Here is a 23,341-nt window from a genome sequence, read left to right on the forward strand (position 1 = left end):
TGGGGGGCTGGGAATGATTAAAACAATCTCCAGGGTCCCTTCCTGTGGCATAGGGTCCATTTCTCCAGGTTTTTCTGTTTCCCAAAGGCCAAAATCTTTTAAAGGAATTTTTCAGGAAGCCTCAGTTTTACAACCCCAATTTTTTTTTTTCAGTAGAAACTCCTTTGTTTCTGGAAGCTAGGGGACCCAAGCACAGGGCATACATAGCATTGTCAGCTCTCACTCAAAATACAGTGATTTGAGAAAGGAATAGTTTGTTGTTTTTAACAAAATCTCATTTGTTTGAGTTTTACCAATAAAGACTCAGGAGCCAGATGCTGAGGTAAAATCCTGCTACTCAGAGAGGCACAGAAAGCACCCCACTGACCTTCCTCCTCAGCCTATGTCCCAAAAGGAAAATAAATTTCTCCTTTTCCACATGGTCTCAAAAACCCTTAAGCTGAAATGTCCCTCCCCTCTACTTCCTGTGTATCTTTCTATCCATCCTCCTAACTCCCTGTGGGCTTTTTCCTATGCTCACTCCCTGTCAACTGGTTGCTTGCTCTATCTCTTGACCTACGGTTGACTTTATTTAATCCTGTGTACAATATGCAGAAAGCTCTTGGATTAAAGGTGTGTGCTAGGGCTGAGTCACACCACAACCAGGAACAGGTTTTTCCAGTAAACATGCCAATCTCAGGGTTCACAGTGTGATCAAATATCCTGCAGCAGTGGTAGAGAATTCTGCCAACTGCTTGTCTCTGCTTAAGAAGCAGTGAGGGAGGCTTTCCAAACATAATCTCATAGTGTGTATAAATCTCTCCATATGGAATGTGTCAGGGTGAAGGAAGCAAAACAAACGAAGGAGGTCTAACTGTACTTTGCTGAAATCTAGTAAGAGTTTTGTTAAGAGGTTTTCTTAATGTCCAGTTTATGGTTTTTACATGGCCAGAACTCTAAAGTCTATATGCACAATGAAGTTTTAAAGATTTAGCTGTTGAGAGGTTTTGGCTATCAAAGCAAGGCCATTGCTGGAGGAAGGCCAAATCAGGGGACCAGTCCCTGGAGGAACTTTTTAGCTACTATTTGAGCAGTTTTAGTCCAGGTGGAGAATGCTTCTATCCACCTGGAAAAGGCATCTTTAAAAACTATCAAGTACTTTTATCCTCTCCCAACAGGCTGTATCTTGGTAAAGTTAGTTTTCCCAGGGTTCACCAGGGTATTGGTCTCTCATTTGGACCCCTTCCTGGGTGGGATCTCTGTTTTGAATTCACTTGAGCACAAATCTGCCATCTGACTGTGACACCCTGCATTACACTATCTAGTCTAGATATAACATACTTTGAACTATGCGACTCAGAAAGTCGTGTGGACCCCAGATGAGTACCCTGGTGAAGGTCAGTTCCCAGAGTCCAGCCAGTTTCTGGGAGAATGATCTTTCCCTCTGGTGTCCTCCATCAACCTGTGTGTTTGGGCTGTCCATTTCTTTTCTTTTTTTTTTTTTTTTTTGCCATGGAGTCTCATGCTGTGCTAGGTCCTAGTATGTCATCAGATACCATTAGGCCCCACTGGTCTTAGAGCCATTTGTTGGGCAGCCATGTCAGGAGCTGGCAGTGAAGGACAGCAAATTTTAGGGGAAGCCAAGTAGCCTCTAGGTGGGCCAAGGCTTTTTTTTTTTTTATTTGTTTTTAATGTCCTTTGTCCCAGTGGTGAGAAGTCATCTCTCTATACATCATATCATGGACACATATGGCAGTAAAAACAGTAACTGTCCGTGTATATATAAGGCGTGGACTTTCCCTTTTCTCATGTGAGAGCTTGGTCAGATCAATCAGGGCAGTGAGAATTCTGGGATTTTGGTTTCTTTTTTAAAAAAAAAAACACACAATATTATAAGAATATATTTTTGTTTTAATCCCAGGTGTGGGTGGGGATATGGGGTTGCTTTGCAGTAACTGACTATAATTTGCCTCATGCTCTAGCAGAGGCATGGTTTTCTTTTTTTTTCTTGCTAGCTGCATATTGTGTGAGGTTTGGAATTCTGAGGATTTTTCAGAGGGTATATAAGTACTAGAGCCCCATGAGGCAGGGGTTTGTGGGCACTCAGAGGGGTTGGTTGTGGTTTGCTAGTAGTCATGCTCAAAGAAAAAAACAAGAAGAAAGAAATTTGATTCAAATCTCTCTCTCTCTCTCTCTCTCTCTCTCTCTCTCTCTCTCTCTCTCTCTCTCTCTCTCTGTGTGTGTGTGTGTGTGTGTGTGTGTGTGTGTGTGTGTGTCTTTCTCTCTCTCCTCATTCTTCTTTCTCTCCTATGTAATTATAGGGGGTAAACCAAGGGGATAAAAGGTGGGGAAAAGAAGATCCCACAAAATAGCAAAGATTGGCTATAAATCAGTCTTGCTCTCTGGGCTGAGTTACTTGGCTTGGGCCCAAATCATTTCAGTTAAAATAACTGCTGAAGCTCCCATGAACCTGATTTCACTTTCAACTCATAACAGTCATGGCTGCACACCTGTGGGATCAGCACCAGGCAAGAGAGTAGCAGGACTGATGGTGGTGGGTTTCTCAACTGCACTCAAAGGTAGGCTAGGAGTGGGGCCTAGTACTAGGTCACACAGTCCTTAGACAGGAGATATTCTGTTGTTCCTTAGAGAAAGTTCTCAACTACATGGAGTGCTGTGAGTTATAAGATCCAGAGTTTCATTAGGCTAGCAGTAGGCACACGGCTCTTAGACAGGTGGGCCATCCTGTGGCCATAGGGTCTGATCGTTTGGACAGGTCTGTCACAGGGGTTTTCATGACTCTAAAGTCTAGATTAAAACTCCTTTTCTAATGTCTTTTGTTTAGTCTCAGTCCAGATTAGGGGCTCTGTGCCCCACTTTGTGCTATTTCCACAAACTCTGATAACAGAGGCAGCAATACCTAGCTGCACCTAAGGAACTCTTAAACCTGTCTTTTAGTCTTTGAAGCTGGGATCTGAAGGATGGCAGAAATCCTACTCTGAGACAGGCTAGAAACCAACAAGAAGAACATTATGATGGGCAGATCTGGGCCCAGGGGTCCTGCTCAAACTATGGCACCAGCCAAGGACAATATGGGCAGTAAACTTCGAACCTCTACCCAGATCTAGTCAATGGACAAGACACTCTCCTTCATTGCGTGGAGAGTGGTGACTGGCTTTCACACAAACTCTGGTGCCCCATATTTGACCACGTCTCCTTGATGCGGAGGCCTGGTGGCACTCAGAGGAAGGATATCAGGCTACCAAGAAGAGACTTGGTACCCTATGAGCATATACAGGGGGAGGAGGTCCCCCTCAGTCACAGACATAGGGGAGGGGAGTAGGGGGAAAGCAGGAGGGAGGGAGGAATGGGAGGATACAAGGGATGGGCTAACAAGTGAGGTGTAATATGAATAAATTAATAAAATATTTTTAAAAATCTACTTTGCTGGGAAACCTCTGACAGAAGGGCAGGAGGTCAGCACGTAGTGCCTCATCAAACAGGGTTGGCAAATTTTCTGACCTTTGGGGCAAGCTGGTCCATGTAAGTTGCCCACTATAAACTACCACTGAGTCTACCCATTTAAAAGCAAACGCGAGTTGGCTCATCTTTGCCTATGAGAGGCTGAAGAATACATCTTTCAGGTCCAAGACGCTGTACGAGTGTCTCTGTGGAAGAACTAGTCTCATGAGAATCAGAAGTCCCAGGTGTCTTCATAGGCAGGAGAGGCGTATTCCAGGATGAGTGGTAGGAAACCTAGATGCCTGTCTCTTCAAGCTAGGCAATGTGGACTGCAATTTCTTCGTTTGTTTCCAGGGTCATTGGTAGCTGAACAATGATTGGAGCTTTGTGTTCGGCCAATCCTTGAGGGGCGAGGGGTCCTCCCATTCCCCCTAGGGAATCTTTATTGTCTATCTGAGAGATAGACCAACTGTAACCTTTGATTGGAGGCAGAACTTTCAGCCAGGAGATATTTTTATGACAGAGGGCAAGTCACCAAGTTTTTTCTGGGTATCTGCAAGTCTACCTGCATCTCATCATCAGGAAAGGTAACAGTGGCCTTGAGTTTACACAAAGGTCTTGTCCCAATTAGTCCTCTACTGTTAAACACCTTTGAGCTACCTCCAACAACTGGGACCTAATTATAATTAAATTTTTTTTAGCTTTTATAACTTCTTTTTTAATATCTGGGGCTGGCTGGAAATCATTTTAGCAGCTGTTTTTAATCCATCTAAAAAAGTATCTAGTGCCTAGAGAGATGGCTAAGTGGTTAAGAGCACTGGTTGCTCTTCCAGAGGTCCTGAGTTCAATTCCCAGAAACCATATAGTGGCCCACAGCCATCTATAGTGTGGTCTGACGCCCTTTTCTGGCTTGCCAGTGTACATGAGGACAGAAGTGTATATCTAATAAATAAACAAAAATCCTTTTTTTTAAGTATCTAGTGAAAATTGATTAAAGTCTCCTTTTTCAATGTTAGATACAGGAACATCCATTCTGTCCAGGCGACATTGTCTGGCAGGAATTTCCCTGCCCAGACCAGGGGCAGGGGCGGTTTTCCTACCTTTGTTCAGAGAAGAGTGGGTTTTGAGTTTTCCAATTACACTGATTTTAATGGATAATAAAGATACAAAAATCAAGAAAGAGAAAGAAATGAAACATTCTTTTTTTCATTCAACTTTCCCCCTTCCCCAGGGCTGCTTAGAGCAGGCAAGAATAGAGAATGCTCACCTGGGGAAACCATTCCTCCCTCCCAGTGTGCGTGTGACTTAGATGACAGGGGACCCTGAACAGGAGGTCCAGCTGGCCCTTCCCACCGCCATGCAGGGACCAAGCCTGGCCATGACCAAGAGCCAAATAGCAAAGCAAGCACTCCTCCTCTCAGCGTGGGACAGGTGGAGGTTTTTGTTTTTGTTTTTGTGTTTGTTTGTTTGTTTGTTTTTGTTTCGGTTGGTTTGGTTTCTCTGGGTGATCTGGCAGAGCCAAAAGATTCAGATCCCCAACAGAAGGGCACAGCTCTGAAGCTGGATGAGAGGAGGGTCTCACACCAGAGAAAGCTGCTGGTCAATACAGGGGAGCAAAACTCACAGAAACACACACACACACACATACACACACACGCACAGGATGGGGGAGACAGACAGAGACAGAGAGACAGAAGAGAGAGAGAGAGAGAGAGAGAGAAAGAGAGAGAGAGAGAGAGAGAGAGAGAGAGAAAGAAACACAGTGAAAAAAAAAACCACTCAGAGGTGGCCACCCCACAATCATACATCTGAACAAACAGACAGGTCCAGTGATGCCTCAAATGGATCCCAGACACTGGACTTAGCAGTGTTCAAACAGAATGCACCTTAACTAGACTTAGCTCAGGAGGTGACAGACCAGGCAACTATGTAATTTTCTTCCTTTTAGGGTGGAGGTGTCCGATTCTGCAGTAGGCAGCAGTTGAGCAATGTGAGTCTTGGGGACCTAGACCTCAGGTTGTATACTTCCTAGGAAGTTCTTGACCACTGTGATCTTCCTCAATCTCAGGTCTCTGAGAGCCCCAGTGTCTCATGGTCTTGCTCTGGGTTCTCAGTGAGGCCTCTGGAAGTATTATGGAGTATCTTCCAGGGAAGACTGCTCAGACATTGGTTTAAGCCAATAGAAAGTCTTTATTAGCCAGTCAGCGACTATACTGGGTGTTCAAGATCCTAGCGAAGCCCTGAGCCTTTCTCAATGTGAGCTTTAAGCATGAAAACCATGTTCTGGGTTGACACACTTCAGCTAAGAAAAATAGCTAGCCAGAAGCAGAACTACAGAAGCCAAAAAGCAAGGTTAGAGACTTTTCCCCAGAACTATGGACTTTGATGAATTAGGTCTTTGCTTCCATTTTTAGCAGGTGGTACTAACCACATGCTGTGTTTTTCAGCCTGGGTGGCACTTTCATCATGGAGTTGTGCCTAGATCTGGGGGCCTACTAAGCTCTGGAACCCTGTTACACACTGAGTGCTGAAGTCTTAACTAGGTCTCACTGGGGCTCAAGGCCTTTCTCAGGTAGTCACAGAAATGTAAGGCCTTCCTGAATTTTACACTGAGGTCTAAGTTCCTCAGGTTCTCAGTGGGGCCTGAAGCCTTTGCTGGGTCTCACTAGGATCTAAGCCTTCCCAAGAAAGAGACAGGACCCACGTTTCAAAAAAACAAATCCTGAAGAGGCAAAGAGTTGTGCATTGCTCTTGGTCTCTGTTTATATACTGTCAAGTGGGCATCGTGGAGTTCTCTGCTTATATAGTCATATGTCTGATTGTCTTTAGTAAAGGATGTCACTGGGTTCTAGTTATCAGATGCAGCCGTGGAGACAGTGTGCTTCCTGACTAAGTTATTTTTGTTACCTATCTAAAGGGCTTTTTTTTTTTTTTTTTTTTTATGCTCATCATACAGAGAAAGGCCTTTGGCCTCAGTGATAATCAGTGGATGGTTGTCGGCCCCAGTGAGAACTTGGGAATGCCACAAAAGTGAGCAGTCTTGAAGAGATATGCGTAGGACTGTAGTTAGGAACTTGAGAGTGTGAACCTTGTGTCAAGACCCCCACAAAACAAACAAAATGTAACATTTGTTATAACAACTACACTTAACCTACCATCTTGCTCATGACACTCAGATTACTGGGAGGAGGGGGGTGTTGGCCTTCCCAAGATTCTAACTTGAACCTAAGGTTTTTCTCGAGATTATTACTGGGGTCTAAGCTTTCACCCAGGATCTCGCTGGGGTCTGATATCTTCTCAAGTACTCACTGGAATCCAAGGTCTTCCCCAGATTCACACCAGGGCCTAAGGCTTTTTCTAGGTTCTCACTTGGCTGTAAGGCCTACACCCTATCACTGGTCACTAAAACCTTTCCAGGTTTTCACTGGGGCCCAAGGCCTTCCCCAGGTATTCACTGGGCCCTAAGACTTTCCCCATGTTTTCTTAGTTCTGAAGCCTTCCCCAGCTCACACTAGGGCCTTGGGCCTTCCCAGGTTCTCACTAGAACCTAAGACCATCCTCTGTGTTTCACTTGGGCCTAAAAATTTTCTCAAGTTCTCATTGGCACTGAAAGCCTTACCTGGTTTGTCACTGCGTCTATGGCTTTCCCATGTTCTCGCTAGGTTCTAAGGCCTTTCCTGGTTCTCAGTGGTACCTTAATGCCTTCTCAGATTTTCCCTGGGAGCTAAGGCCTTCCCCAGGTTCCAACAGGGACCTAAGGCCTTCCAAGATTTTCACTGGGGCCTAAGTCTTTCCCCCTAGGCTCTTACTGAGCTCTGGGCCTCTCTCAGGTTCTCACGGGGGCCTACAGCCTTCCCTGGCTACTCAGTGGTGTCTATGGCTTTCCAATTATCTAACTAAGGACTACAGATCTTAAAAATCTCACTGGGGTCTAAGGCTTTCTGCAAGTTTTCACTGGGTCCCAACATTATCCCCGGTTTCTCACTGGTATGCAAGGCTTTCCCTGGGTCTCACTGGGACCTAAGGTGGTCTCCTAAGTCTCACTCATGCCTTAGAACTTCTCCATATTCTCACTGGGGTCTAAGGCCTCGCCTGGGTCTCCCTGGGTCTTAATGCTTTGCCAAGGATCTCACTAGGGCCTAAAGTCTTCTGCAAGTTCTCACTGGGGCCTACGACTTTCCATAGATTGCCACAGTATCTTGAGTGCTTTCCCGTATTCTCCCTGAAGCTTAATATCTACAGTTTCTCTCTGGGACTTAAAGCTTTCTCCAGATCCTTCTCTGGGCCTCTGATGTGAAAATGAGACTGTTACATTTGGAAGGTGTCCAGGGAGATTGCAGCATGGGGTCTGCATCACATGCACACAATCGCGGAGCCTGTCTTGGTCACAGCTCCATTGCTGTAGAGAGACACGGTGACCCTTAACTGTGGCTTGCTTACCGTTTCAGAGGTTTAGTCTGTTCTCACCATGGCAGGGAGCATGGTGCTGGAGAGGTGGCTAATAGTTTCACATCTGGATCCAGGAAGAGAGACACAGGGCCTGACTTGAGCTTTTGAAAAACCTCAAAGCCCACCTCCAGTGATACACTTCCTTTCAAACAGTACTACTCCCTGAGCCTAGGAGCCTAGGAGCCTATAGGGGCCATTCTTATTCAAGCCATCACAGGACCTAAAGCCTTTCTAGGGTCTCACCAATGTCTAAGGTCTCACTAAACTCCCAATGATAAGCCCAGGGTTTCAGAGAAGGTTAACCCTTTTATAGGATCTTACTGGTGCCCAGAGCCTTCCACAGGCTCTCACTGGGGTCTACAGCTTTGCCTACGTTCTCACTGAAGCATAAGGCCTTTCCAAGATTCTCATGTGGCCTAAAGTTTTTTCCCTGTGACCTAAAGTATTCTTATGGTGTCCCTAGGGCAGAAGACTTCTGCAAGGCTCTAACTGGACCATAAGGCCTTACCATGCTCTCACCGTGGTCTCAGGCATTTTCTGGGGTCTCACTAGAGCCCAAGACCTTTCTAGAGTCTCATTTGCTCTGAAGATTTTCCACTGGGTCACTGGGTCTTACTATCCCGCTGAAGCCTCTGGCCTTCACCATGTTCTCACTTGAGCCTATTGCCCTCCCCACAGCCTCGGTTGGTTTTGAGCTCTTTCCCAGAATCTCACTGGGACCAAATAACTTCCCCAGTTCTTACTATGGCCCAAAGCCTTTCACAGGTTCTCACCAAGACCTTTCCCAGGGTCTCTCTGGGGCCTACAACTTTCTCCCATGTCTCCCTGGGTCCCGAGAACTTTCCCAGGTTTTCACTGGTGTCTAAGGCTTTTCTTGGGTTGTCACTAGGTCTGGAGTTACTGCCTAAATTCTCCCTGGGGTCTAATGCCTTCAACAGTTTCTCACTGGGTCTTAACGCCTTCTCTAGTTTCTCACGGGTGCCTAAGGCATTCCTCAGGTTCTCAGGGGGCTTAAGGATTTATTTGGTTCTCACTTTAGTCAAAGGCTTTTCCAAGTTCTCACTGTATCCAAAATTTTACCTAGGTTCTCTGGGGGTCTACGATTTTCCCATTATCTCACTGGAGTTAAGTCCTTGCTCAGATTCTAACCAGAATCTAAGGCTATCCTTGGGTTCTCACTGAGGGCTAAAGCATCCCCCAGTTTCACTGGTAAGTAAAGCTTTCCCTGGGTCTCAGTGGGACCTAAGGTGGCTCCCTCAATCTCACTCATGCCTAAAACCTTTTCCACATTCTTACTGGGGCCTAAGGCTGTAGGTTTCACTTTTTTCCAAACCTACTTTATTTGAGGTTCTTTAAATGCTTATACCTCCCTTCTAACCCACCTACCCTAGATAGGAGAGAAAGGAGGATTATGGGAACAGGAGAAGTAGACCTTGTTGAATTCAGTTCCTGGGAGTGATTTCCCTGGTGAGGTCGGTAGGATTTCAGCAGACCAGAAATTCTACCAAAGTTGCTACTGGGACCTGAAACAGCAAGCAGCCAAAGCCCAGAGCCTGGAGCAAGGAACAGCCAAACAATACCAAGACCCAGAAAGCCCCACCCCCCACCCCGCCTCCTGTTTTGGCCTCATATCTATACCCTCCTTTCAGAATCTGTACTAAGATGTGTTTCATCTGGCAAAAACCAAGTCCCCCCGTGAAGTGGGTTGACTTCTAAGTAGCTAAACATCACCTGTTCTCTCACAAGTCTGTTCCCCATCCCGTACTTGAGATCAAAACAAACGGATGTTTACGTCCACTCCATAAGGCCTTCTTTAGGTTCACACTAGGGCCTCAGACCTACCCTGGGTCTCATTGAGGCCTAAGAGCTTCCCAGGTTCTCACTGAAACCTTAAAGCTTTCCCCAGATTCTCACAGGGCTGAAATCTTCCCAGGGTCTCACTAGGGTGTAAGGCCTTTCCCATGTCCTCACTTGGTCTTAAGGCCTTCTCCAAGCTCTCACTGGGGCCTAAGTTTTTCCACAGGGTCTCACTGGTTCCTAAGGCTTTTCAGGTTTTCAGTTGGCCTACGGCCATCCCTAAATTCTTACTTGGGCCTAATGTCTTTCCAGAGTCTCACTGTAGTCTAGGGCTTTTTCAGCTTCTCCCTAGGGCCTGTAGCCTTTCAGAGTTTCTCAATGGGTCCTGGGGCCCTTCTCAGATTCTCTGTGGGAGCCTAAGGCTTTCCCCTGGTTCTCTCTAGGATCTAAGGCTTTCCTCAGATTTGCTCTGATGCCTAAGGAGTTTCCTCGGGTTCTCACTGGAGCCTAAGACCTTTCCAGGTTCTCACTGGGGCCTCAGGCTTTCTTCCCTTTCCCATTAGGACCTACAGTGTTCCCTATGGTCTCATTATGTCTTAAGGTTTTCTTCAGGATTTTACTTGGTCTTCAGGCCTTAACCGGTGTCTAAATGGGACCTATGGTCTTCCTGTGGGCCTTTCTTAGGCAAGAAATTTTTTTTAGGGTTTCACTGGGGTTTTTATTGTTGTTGTTGCTGTTTATTTGTTTGTTTAAGGATTTCCTTTCTAAGGCCTCACTGTGGCTTAAGTCTTTCTTCTGATTCCCACTTGGCCTTCTAAGTCCAGAAGCCTTCCTCAGCATCTCCCTGGTGCTTCAGAACCTATATTCTCAAATGGAAATAAGGCTGCATTTGTTACTTTTCCCTTACTAGAATAAAACACAATGACAAAGGCAACTTATAGAGAAAAAAAAAAAAAAAAAAGAATTATTTGGGCTTAGGTTCCAGAGAGATGAGAGCTCACCACCATCACTCTGGAAAAGCATGGCAACTGGAGCTCACACTCTCAACCACAGCAGGAGCAGAGAGCATGAAGTAGAAGTAGCCAGAGTTTTTAACTCTTCGACTCTGCCCTAGTACCATGCTTTCTTCAGCAAGGCCACACCCCCTAACCCTTCCCAAACAGCACCACCACCTGGGGAGCAAGTGTACAAATGTGTCAGTGTTTGAGGATGTTTCTCATTTAAATCACCATAATGGCTTTGCTCAGGACTCACCAAGGCCAAAGATCTTTCTTGGGGTATCACTCAGGACTCAGGCCTCCAGTGGGGTATCATTGCAATCTAAAGCCTTCCTCTCTGTGGCCTGAGGCACTTCCTGGATCTCCTGGTGCCTAAGGCCTTTCCTAGAGGCTCACTGTGGTGGCCTAACATCTTCATAGGCTCTGAAGGTGGACCTAATCTCCTCCTCATGCTGGCTCCCACTGAGTCCTTAGGGTTTACCTGGAGTCTCACTGGGGCCTGTATCCTCCTCCATGGTCTCCTAGGGGCCTGAGACCCTTCCTGGATCTTGGCAGAGTGTAAGGCTTTCCCTAAGTCGCACTGTGGCCCAAGGCTTTGCAGAATCTCTCTGATGCTTAAGGCCTTCCCCAGAATCTTGCTGGGGCCTAAGGTTTTCCCAAAGTCTCACAGAAGCCACCTATCTTTCTCAGCATCTTTCTATGGCCCAAAGCCTTCTACTTGTGCCTTCTCCAGGGTCATAATAAGACCTTATGTCTTTCTTAGGCTTTTACTAAGGCCAAGTCTCACTGGATCCTGATAAACTCCTCAGATTCTTACTAGGACTAATGCCTACCAAAGGGTCTCAGTACGGCCTAAGGCCTCCCAGGGTCCCACTGTGGCCTAAGGTCATCTGCAGAGTTCCACAGGGGTCTAGCATCTTCTCAAATGTCCTCAGGGCCCCACTGGGGCCTAAGACCGTCCCCAGTGTCCTGCTATTGCCTAAGGCCTTGTCCTGGTTTCCACTGGAGCCCAAGGCCTTCTCTAGGATCTCACTGTAGACTAAGCCTCCCCCCAAGGCAGTGGTTTTCAACCATCCAAATGTTGCAACCATTTGATACACTTCCTCTTGTTGCAGTGACACCCCTAACCATAAAATTAGCTTAGATGCTACTTCATAACTGTAATTTTACTACTTTTATGAATTGTAATGCAAATATCTGTGCTTTTTGATGGCCTTAGGAGACCTCTATGAAGGGGTCATTTGACCCCCAAATGGGTCTTGACCACAGGTTGAGAGCCAATTCCCTAAGGTCTTACTGAGTCTAAAAGATCTTTAGATGTCCTCAGTAAGGCTTAAAGCCATCCTAGGATTTCACCAGAACATGAAACTTTCTTCAGTGTCTTACTTGGGCCTAAAGCCTTCTCCAGAGCTTAAGAAGGGCCTCAGCTCATCCTATGTTCTCAGTGAGACAAGGACATTTCTCAGAGTCTTAGTGCAGCCTACAGCCCTTCTCTAGGTCTCTCTGGAGCCTGAGGCTTTCCTCAGGCTCTCACCAGTTTCCCTTAGCCCCTAAGCCTTCTTCCACTGTCTAGCTAAGGCCAAGGGTCTCATACAGTATCTTTCTATGTCTTGAGGCCTTCCTAGGTTCTCATGGAACCCTTACCTAATGTCTCAGTGGATCCTTAGGTATTCCCTGGGGTCTGGCATAAGCCAATGACCTTTCTCAGGATCTCACTGAGGCTTAAGGCTTTCCAAGTGTCTCTCTGGGACCTGAGGTCTCCTCTCCAACATCCTTCTCTGGCCTTCAATCTTCCTCCAGAGCTTCAAGAAGGCAAAAAGCCTTCCACGGGATCTCAGTGTGGATTACAGCCTGACCCTGGACTGGAAGGAAACTAAGACTTTGACAGGGTTTCAATGGCACAAAAGCCTTCCCTAGGATTTCACTGAAGCCTAATGCACTCCCTACTCTAATAAATTAAGGTTTTCTCCAGGTTCAATGGGGCCTAAGACCTTTTCCAGGGCTTTTACTGGGGTCTAAGACCTTCCCAGGGTCTCTTTGGAACCTAAGGCCTTCCTGGGGACTCACTTAAGTCAAAGATCTTCCTCTGTGATTCCCGGCACATAAGACACTTCTCAGAGTTGCACTGGGACATAAGCTTTCCCCTGGGACTCATTAGGCATGATGCAGATGAGGCACCACTGTTGTGGCTTACCTGCCTCCTTCATCCTTCTGCCTACTTCCTTGGTTCCCTGAGACTCCTCAGCACAGGGAGACAGCCTGGTCTTCAAGCCTTGTCAGACGCTATACTCTAGCTAGCATAACTATGACTGTCACCCCCTGCCTTGGTCTCCACCTTTGTGTTGTTACCCCGTGCTTCTGGGACAGCTCATCTTTGGCCTTGCCCACCCCACACACACCCTGCCCCAGTACTGTTTGAGAGTTCAGAATTGGCAGGGGGATGACACCAGAACCTTCTGTCCAGTCTGGAGTGTTCAGGAGGCTGGACTGGAATGGAGAGGTCAGGGAGAAGAAAGCTTCTAGACCTCCACTTGAAGACAGGAGCACTTCCGGAGACCTTTCCTTCCTTTATTGAGATAATGATCAGGGCAGTATACAGCACAAAGAGCAGAGGGCAAAGCAGGGCCACCCTGGAATGCATGCAGTAGTAAGACACAGGGTAGAGAAGCAGTAAGTTGATCATGGGGAGGCAACCAAAGGGCACAAGAAGATTCTAGGAGTGCCCATGGCCCAGCCACACACATGGGAAAGCCTCTGGTCCAGGGAAGCTTGGAAAAGGAGCTGGAGACTTCAGGGGAGGGCCCCTGGCCCCTGTGGCTGGTACCCTATGCATTTAGCTAATGGCGCTCAGCGCATGGGCTAGGGTGTGCAGCTCATCCTGGACCTCCTCCAAGGAGCGACGGATGGTGCGAGGACTGTCCAGTACATCAACAGCCAGTGTGTATGGGTCAAACTTCACGGAGAATGGGCGCTGGATACGAGAGGCATAGTTCCTGAGAGGGAAAGCCAGTATGAGTCCTTCAATCACACAAGATTGGATGTGGGGAGATGAGAAAGCAGGCTCGAGTCAGCTGGCTGAGGATAGGATCCGTAATGTACAGGAGCATGAGAAAATGGCTTTTCTGAGTTTCTAACCCCGCCCCTCAAAGCCCATTCTAGACACTCGGGAGATTAAAACCTCCTCAGAGGAAAGGCCCCAGTACATCTTGCAGGCAAGCCTCTGCAAGCACTCCATTTCTCAGCTGGACCTCTTCCTTCCGGAAGCCTTCCTTGACAAGGCGCCCTAGACAGTCCCTCAACTGGTACTGGTGTGGACGTGCCAGGCTCAGCACAATAGGTCTGGAGAAGTCATAAGCACCATCCTACCAGTCTCTTCCCTGCTTCCCAGACTCCTGTGTAACTGTGTCCCCCACCTTGGGACTGCCCACTCCCTCTATCACCTTGGCCCCCATGGCATCTTGTGCCTCTTGTTCCCCTTCATACGTCCCCATCCCACTGGGACCTGTGCTGAGAGAATGAGAGACTCGGCTCTGCCAAGGCCACAAGGCCAGCCTGGACCTGACTTTGACCTTGCATTGACCCTGTGCTGCTAGTCCCCCTTTCCTCAGACTCTTGAGGCTCCTTCTTGGAAAATGTGCTCTTGTTACAAAGGGGGTGTTGCTGAAAGTCCACAATGGGCTCTTAGGTGGAGACAAGGCTTGGCTCGCATAGGGAAGAGGCAGGATGGGCTCACTCCCGAAGGCCCCACCCACCTTAGCTTATCCTTGGCGTCAGTGAAGCTCTCAGACACGAAGTACACTGGCTGGTAGGTCTGATCTTGGTAGGGCTGCACAGCTGCTGCATCTGGGTCAAAGGCCCGGACCTCGGGCTCCTCTGACAGGGAGTGCTAGAGAGAGGCCACAGACATCACAGCCAAGGAAGGGCTCAAGGCAACTGAGTGCTAGGTGTGGCCTTCTCTTCTCCCTCAAGAGCTCTGGGCCAGCGTATAGTGGGGTCTTGACAGAGACACACACTCTCTAGAACAGCCTGACTCTCAGAGCAGGGCCAAGGACCCTTCTGATGGGAGCAGGGGCCTCCACACCATGACCTCCCATCCTTGATCTCCTTTCCTGGGGGACTGGGATCAGGATAATCTCACCAGGAGTTCTCCATAGGAGGACAGCAGCCCTGCACCATAAGCCTTCAGCTCCCCGTTCTGTTTGCACAGCCCAAACTCCACAGTGAACCAGTACACCTGTTAAGCAGTCATCAGAATCACCTAAAAGAAAAAGATCTTCTACCCAGCACACTCACTCTGTGTGTAACAGGTCATCACCCAAAACAGGCAAGCCTGGTCTTGGGACAGAAAAAAAAAGTGCTCTGAAGGCCCCTTGGGCCCTGAAAACCAACCGTGGAGAGTTTCTCAATTTCTTCATCTGAGGCACCCAGAGATGCAAGTCCAATGTCCTGTGGGTAGAGAAGGAGGCTGAAGTATGAACATACTCTGCTCTGGCATTGTGCTTGAGGAAAGGGCACTAAGTACCAGCTACCTATCTCTCCAGGGGTCCCTGCAACCTACACTTCCTGGACCCTCCAAAGCCGCAAAGCGCCCAAGATATGCAGTACCCAAAAGTACCAGCAGGTGGCAGCAAAAACCATGAAATCCCTCTCCCCTGGGCCTTGCATTCCCAGCCAATCCCTCCCTTTGGTGTATACTATTTCTACTTCACCCTTTCTTTACCCGGAAGTCTCATGAGCCCATATGGGCACACTGTCCAGCCCAGAGGAAAGCCCCACCAAGTGAAACTTGTGAGTCTCTGGCTCAACCAACGCCCACCCCCTGCCCCCCCCCCATCCCCCATCTCCCTGAGGCCCTAGACACACACCTGGGAGAACTGGGCAAAGGTGCGGTCAGCCAACATGGGTACATGTCCCAACAGCTCATGGCAGCAGTCCCTGTGAGGCCATAAGAGAAGGGAGGTAGAATGGGAAGGCTGTCTGTCCCCTCCACACCTCTGTCATCACTGTACACAAGTTCCGGGTCCCCTGCCCCAGGTGGCATACTCACGGCTCAGGTGAGTGCATAGGTGAGGAGGCATGGCGGATGTACTGGGTGCATTGAAACACACGGAAGGCCAAGCTGGCCAGAAAATCACGGGCAGACAGTAAGCCGGCCACAGGTCGCAGCTGGAAGCCAGTCCGCTCTGCAAGGAGCCACACATCAGGGTAGGCAGAGGGCGATACCCCCCTCCCTGCCCTATTTCCTCTGCATCCGCACCCTTCAAGAAGCGAGACACATCCTCCAGCTGTGGGATGCTGTCCTCTCGGTAGCCACAGTACCGCTCCAGAAGCTGGAAAGCTTCCAAGTGCTCCCGGCAGGCATGGGTAGCATAGAGGCCCTTCAGTGTGGCATAGACCTCCTTCCTGCAGGACACAGGGGGCTCAGAGAATTGCCAGCTCTTAGGGATCTCTCTCTCTCACACACACACACACACACACACACATACACACACACGTGCGCGCGCATGCACACATTCATACACACACACACACACACACCATGGATGATGTTTTATCGTCCTCCTGAATTGTCAGCCTCCATCAATGGATAGGGCATTTCTGTGGTTGGAGGGAACCCAGAGGTTGGGAAGGGGCACATCACTGGATGACCTGGTATCCTGGGCCACTAGAAGACCCTCCTCTAACTGGCTTTAGTCTCTCCTGCTGTACCAAAGTTCCTAGAGGTAGCCCTCACAGACAGGGATTCTAGGAGCTGTCCCATTGGTCCTTCTCATGCCCAGCCCCGCCCTGCTCCAACCAGCTGTCTGCTGGGCCTTACCAAGTAGCAATTTCCTCTGCAGTGTATTCCACATGGGGAATTGGTTCACCCCTGTGGAAGGGATTAGTGGTCAATAGGGCACCCCCCACCCCTCCATCTCAGAGAATAGGAAAGATGGGGTGAGGTGCTTCTCAGAGGCCTTTGAATTGGGCAGGGGAGGGGTACACTGACCCCAACCAGCTGCTTAGCCTCTCTGTGCCCCAGTCTCCTTGCCAGTGACCAGCACCAGCACAGAGAGCCATAGCAGAGACAGACAAGCTGGCATACGAAACTGTGGACCAGCTAAGCAGTCACCTCCTCCCTCCTCTCCTCCCCTCTGTACAGGCTGAGGACTCTGTCCCACACACAAGCTCCTTACTGTTTGTACTGGAAGGCAATCTCTGCGATCAGCTTCCGGCGCTGGCGGTACACCTGGTCAGAGAAGCCCTGATGGCCGAGGGACACATATCAGGAGGAAGCTGAACTGTCCCTGCTCCACAGACCTCCCTCACTCTGCCCGCCCCCACAGGCCTCAGCCATGGGACACAGTCAGAACAGCAGGCTCACCGGATGATCGAGGTCCAGGTCAGGGTCAAACTTGGTGACCAGGTGGTGACACTTGTCCAGTTCTGACACTTTCCTTGGGAACCAAGGAACTTCACAAGCAACAGAGGCAAAAGGGCCCAAGTGGGAATGGACCCACGGTAGGGCTTGGCCACCCTGGGCCTAGCCTCCCTTAGGGGCCTCCCAGAGGGCAGAGGTTGCTGGGGTGTGTGGAAAGAAAGCCAGCATAGAGTGAGACCGACTCTGTGGATACTTCGGGGCTCCCTTGGGAGGATGCTCTGCCCCGCCCCCACAGCTCCTACAGTTATTTGGTTGCACTCAGGGGGACAGAAACCCACCCTCACCCTTGTCCTCTTTGGCACTGCGGACGTCATCAGACACCCGGCGCATAGAGCTGAGGAGCGCAGCCAGGTCTCCCACTGGGCACCTCGAAGCGCACAAAATACTCCAGGTGGGGGCTTCCTGCCAGCGACCTCTGGGCAGGCCGGGTCTCTAAGTGGTGGATTTTGGCTTCAAATGTCTTTGGGAGCAAAAACAGGAAGGGGGGGGGGGGAGAGAGAGAGAGAGAGAGAGAGAGAGAGAGAGAGAGAGAGAGAGAGGGAAATGAAGAGAAAGGAAGGAGCAACAGAGAAAAGCAGGTGGGGAGGGAGCAATGGAGAGTGGAGTAGCAATAGAAAGGGGAAGAGAGACGAAGAGACGGAGACAGGTAGGGAGCAAAGGAGAGACAGAAAAATGGGAAAGAGGGAGATCGGGGAGGCAGGCCTGGTCAGTTTGTTTTTTCAGTTTTGATTTATTTGGTTTGGTTTGGTTTGTCCCAGGCTATGAATTTTGAAAGGTGCCACCAACCGACTGGGTTTGGTCTCACGCGTCCATCCAGGAACTGTCACAGCTGTGCCTTTGGCCTCCTTTGTGGACAGTCCTGCCTGTCTGGAGGGCATACCAGATAGCCTGACTCCCCTGCTGATGGAAGGCGCCACCCACGAATGGCCTCATGTGGCCTAGCGGCCACACCCCAGGATCTGCCCCCCACTCACTCCACCATATCAAGGGTATAAGGCTCGGGCCCTGATGGAGGCATTAGGGTACCCAGGACTGGTAGGCAAAGGTCAACTCCACTTCCACCTTCTGTTGCCCAGCAAACAAAACATTTAGGTCTTGCAGTCAACACTGGAAGCTCACAAGGGCTCTTTTTCTGCCTTTAATGTCATTTGAGAGTTTTTCTGGGGGGCAGGTCATTAGCCAAAACAATAATGCAATCGGCTGCCTCATAGGCCCTTGGGCAGGCAAATAAGGATATATATCCGTGTGTGTGTGTGTGTGTGTGTATCTGTGTGTGTGTGTGTGTGTATCTGTGTGTGTGTGTGTGTGTGTGTGTGTGTGTGTGAGCGCGCGTGCCAGTGGATGTCAGGGAGCTGAGGTTAAATGGAGGAGGTGAAGGATGGTCCCTAAGATCTAGCCCCTGTTGGCCTGAGAAGCCATATTTCTGCCCTGGAGCAGGACACAGCCATATCTTATGTGTGTTTGCTCTGGCAACCCACAGACCTCACCTCAAACACTTTAACAGCCCGAGATAGTGAGGAGGTTTTTGTACCCCTCAGGGAGAAGAGCAGATTGAGGACAGCCTTCCCATCCCTCTCCTCAAACACCACAGCCTCCAGCGGGTTCCCAGGTTCTGAAGAGGCTACTGCTGCTGCCGCCGCCGCAGCTGCTGCCGCCTCCCGCTCCTTGCGGGCATCCTCGATGAGACTCTGCCGCCGCCCGATGAACCTTGGGGACTGAGAGTCAGAGATATGCCTATGTCTCCACGCTGCTGCTTCCATGCTGGTCTAACCACTGGCTGGCACACAGGAGTGGAGGACAGAGCACACTAGTCAGTGGTCTGACGGGGAATGATGGGCAGTTAGGCCTGGCTGCCATGGCAGAACTAAAGGGCAAGGGCTCCTGGCCACTGTATTCCAAGGTAGAAGTGCCCTGTCACCTGCCTCCCGGGCCTAGACCTAACTGAATTAGTGAGAGAAAACTGTTTTCCTGGTTTCTATGGGCAGCGTCCAGAGCCTGGAGGAGACAGAGCACAAAACCTCAGGTATTACCGGCAGTGGACAGCTTGGGTTGTCCACTCCGGTACAGAGCACTGTATACAGCTGGAACAAGCACACTTCCCTTCCTGATTCCCTCAGAGAGACGTGGGGCTGAGCCCTTTGTCCATCCCCTCACTGGAATACGTGGCTCTTAGCTGGGTGCCCTATCCATGCTGTCCTCTCACCTGGAAATAGGCCCCATCAACGTGCCTCCACCCACCCCGTCCCTTTTCTGCCATCCTCTGACACCCCCGCCTCCTGACTACCTTTTCCTCAGCTGACTACAGGCTATCTATGTATGGCCTCTGTTGGCTGTGTATCTGCCATGGCCATGAACCCGTTGTGCCCAACCTCCCAACATCCAGAATTACCTCAGCCTGAGAGAGGAAGGCCTGAACTCTGAGGCTGGGAGCTGAGGTCCCCAAAAGGTTCTGGATCCTTCCATTGAAAGAATAAACCACCCTGGGCTTTGGGGCTGTCATAGTCACTGGGAAGAAAGACTCCCTCCGGAGCCCCCTACAGCCTTCCAGCAGAACACTGTGAATGCAGCCAGAGCTATGGGCTGTCTGGGTGGTTCCCCGGGAGGCTGAGGGGAGAAGTGTGAATGGGGCACTTTTGACCCCAGTTGTCTCCTGAGAAGCGCCTGGAAATTAAATTTCTAAAGGTCACGCTGGTCTCATTAAGGCCTCTGTCAGCCCAGGGCAGTGGTTAAATGGGGTCCCAAGAATAATCTGAAAGCCCTTCCCATGAACTGAGGCACCCCCTTGTCCAGCCTGACCAAAAAAAAAAAAAAGACTGTTGTCTTGGCAGCACCTCCCCTTGATGCCTGGGCTCACTAAGCCCTGCTCACTGGTACCCCAGAAACAAGGCAGTGGAAGGTGGGAAGGGTGAAAGGAGGCACAGGAATTGCCCTAGAGTCAGGGACCTCTTCTGGCACAGTAGAGCCTGGGCCTGAGCCATGTTTGCACAGAACAGCAGCAGGCAGACTAGCCTTTTGCTAACCAGGTCTCCCCACAAATGTACATTACAGAAACCCCACACCCCACAACAGGCAAGCCTAGAGAACTCAAAAAGGGCAGACAAGTGGGGATCTACTGGGGCCCTTGGATCATGGGGCTCTTTCTCAACACTACCCAGGGGAGATTCCCCCCTACTTCATAAAATAGGACCCATAAAAGCCCCAGAAAGGCCGACACAGGGTGTCACGCACTTGCTAATTCTCTAGGAGTCCAGCAGGACACAGCACAGGCGGGGCCAGGACCCAAACTAACCCTGGGCTAGGATGGGACAAAGACCCACTTCAACCCTGGGTGCCAGCCACTGGGTAGACTCCCAACCTGGGGTATCCACCTGTCTACAGGTGCAGAAACTGCTCCAGATCCCCCCGGGTCACAGCGCGCCTTTCTCACCACGACGGCCTCAGCCTGCTTGGCATCCTGCTCTGAGACGGCTCTTCTGAAGCCCTTGGGCTGTGGTGAGGAGGCGCTGGGGGTGGGCATGGTGCAGCCTGGTGGTCCTGCGCTCTGTCTCCACAGCCCCTGCCAGGCAGGCAGCCTCTTAAAGGCCAGGCTGACGTCAAAGCCCCTCTGGGCCCCCCACCTCCTACCTCCTGCGCATCCTCTCCACGCCTGCTGCGCCTGAGGGAGGCGGGGGTGGGCACCGAGCGAGGGCGAGGAGAAAGGCCTCCTCCGTCCCATTAGATCTAATTGCATCCACTGTCACAGGCACCTGCTTCTGAATCACCCTCAGCCCGAGGCGCCGGCTTGAGGACAGGGGCTGCCTGGGGTTCTGTGGGACAGGAGACAACTGACAACTAGAGCCCTCGAACTGAACCCAGGCACACAGGAGGGGCCAATGCTGGATTTTCAAGGGCTCATATTAGGAAAACTATACCCCCTGGAGGCAAGTAAATACCGAAGCCGCTCACTAGCTTTTTTTTTTTTTTTTGTATCTTCAAGTGCCCTCCAGGCCATGGGACATGTTCCCCCAGCCCATGTAACTAAGTGTACCATCTACTCACTGCTTTAGTGTTGTATGTGCTGGCACTGGGGCTGGGTCCCCAGCCAGGTCCTGTGAGACACAGAAGCCCTATCCCTCTATAGTGTTTCCGAGACTGGCCCCCTTTTGCAGTGTTTCTACCCTCTGATTGTCCTCTCTTTAAACACACAGCCCAGGAGAAGGTGCCAGCCCTAGAGCCTGCCATCTCCCTAGGGCTCTGTGTCCTCACCCGCCTGTGGGAGCAGACCTCTTCTTTAGTAACCCTGTTCTGAGCTAGCAGCCTTTCTCAACGGCAGATGAGTTGTTCTGGGCGTATCCCACCTCCCTGGGTCATTTTCTTCCTTCTTGTAATGGCTCCCTTCTGGACAAGGTGTCCTCTCACTAAGGGAGTTGAAGATGAGTACCTTCCGGATCCTTCTGCAAGCTGGGGTAAGCAGAAGTGCCAAAAGGACAGAGCTCACTCTGAAAATGGCTACCCTGGGGCTCCGAGGACCCAGAACACTGGATATGAGCAAGAGCCAGACTCTGGACTCCCCAGACCTCACTTAGTTCCCCCGACACCATACACACACACACACACCACACACACACACATACACATACACCCCCCATACCACACACACACACACCCACCACACACCCACACACCACACACACACACACCACACACACACACACACACACCACACACACACACACCACACACACACACACACCACACACACACACACCACACACACACACACCACACACACACACTGGCTGATCACTGCAGGGTCCCACTCTTCCTCCTAAGCAGCTCTCAGACATTCACATTCACTCACTGCCTGCTGCACTCACCAGGACCAGCCCTCTCTTTCACAGCAGGAACTGGGAGTTCCTCCGCCCAGCCCCCAGCCCCCAGCCCCCAACCCCCCCTCAACAGCCTGCCATATCACTGCCTTGCTCTACAACCCTCACTGGCTCCCACTGCCCTCTGAAAGCAGGATAAACACTGAGTCAGGGCAAAAGGGACTCTCCCTAACCTCCCCTGCTGGTCTTCTGACCCCCACAGTTCCTGTTCTAGGAGAGTATGGGGTTCTGTGACACCCAGATTGACATGCCATCTCTCACCTACCCTCTCAAGCAAGCTCCCATGGACCCCATAAACCCCAGCTCAGCAGCTATTTACTACTCAATGCCTACTCTCTCACCATGAACTGCCCCCCCACACACACACACACCATGTTCCATGGCCCTCTCTGAACTCTTCCCGGCTCAGCCACTCCGCTGGCTTAGCCCACTCCTGTCCCTTCGTGCCCTGCCTGGTGCCTCAGGACTCCTCTTCAAGTGCTCTCAAGGGTCATGTGGAGACACTCCCACCATGAAGGCAGAGCTGGCTGTACCTCAGTCTCCCATTCTGATGACGAGGAGCTGTTGCCCAAAGCCAAAGGGCCTCCGCACCCAGTCCCCAGGTCTGCATGCCACCCCCTGCCCCAGGGCCCTCCTTTGGTACTGGGGATTCCTGGGTGAGGCAAGCCCAGGCTGGTTCTATCCGACCTAGCTTGGCGTTTGCTCAGGTGGCACAGGGTAGGAGGGGGCTGTATCCAACAAATTCTGCATAAGGGGCTGCTGCGCAGCACCACGGATGTGGATTTAACCTTTCAGCAAATGTCTCACACTGACACAAATATTGCTTTTTAATTCGTTTTCTTGTCTTGGCTGGAGGTGTGTGCGTAGAAGCTAGGTGGGGGTGGAGGAGCGTGTGCGTCCCAGACCCTTGTCTGTGACTGGGTTCACCCAAGTAGCACCTGGCCTGAACCTGGCAACACGATGTCTTTGGACTCTCTTGGGAAGTAACTGCTGCTCCAGACTCTAAGCTCTGTTCATGGCCAGCCGGTAGCACACCCAGGGTGCTGTGCACTATCTGTGGGATCCCTACAAACCCAGGGACACAAAGTACTGGTTGGCCAGACTGTTCCCAGGTCTGGGGCATCCATGGGCACAGAGGACCCCTAGACACGTAAGCCCTGTCCCACTCAGTTTGATGGGAAGGACCCCAAGTGGACCCTCAAATCTGCCTTTGGTCAGGCTTCCAGGCCTCTGCCCTGTTCCATGGTAGGGGGTCCCACCTCTTCTCAAAGCTCACCAAAAAACCAAGCAGACTCTGTTTAGCCACATATCAAGATGGGACCCTCTATCGTGGGGCCTGCAGAGGAGTACCTGCCTATCCACTTTCA

The 23,341-nt window shown here is 50.4% G+C and overlaps 1 protein-coding gene across 1 annotated transcript; it reads right to left on the reverse strand.

Moving 5' to 3' along the window:
* Positions 1-13,353: 13,353 nt before the first annotated feature.
* Positions 13,354-20,815, reverse strand: Th (tyrosine hydroxylase). Its single transcript, XM_051147032.1, is given in 14 exon segments — positions 13,354-13,678; positions 14,438-14,571; positions 14,824-14,919; positions 15,075-15,131; positions 15,551-15,620; positions 15,733-15,868; positions 15,943-16,088; positions 16,504-16,554; positions 16,862-16,929; positions 17,050-17,138; positions 17,391-17,463; positions 17,465-17,566; positions 18,594-18,821; positions 20,534-20,815. Coding segments are annotated over 14 exon segments (1,500 nt in total). The 5' UTR covers positions 20,624-20,815; the 3' UTR covers positions 13,354-13,518.
* Between the last annotated feature and the right edge of the window lie 2,526 nt (positions 20,816-23,341).

This window comes from Acomys russatus, chromosome 5 (assembly GCF_903995435.1).
Source record: "Acomys russatus chromosome 5, mAcoRus1.1, whole genome shotgun sequence".
Classification (NCBI taxonomy): Eukaryota; Metazoa; Chordata; class Mammalia; order Rodentia; family Muridae; genus Acomys; species Acomys russatus.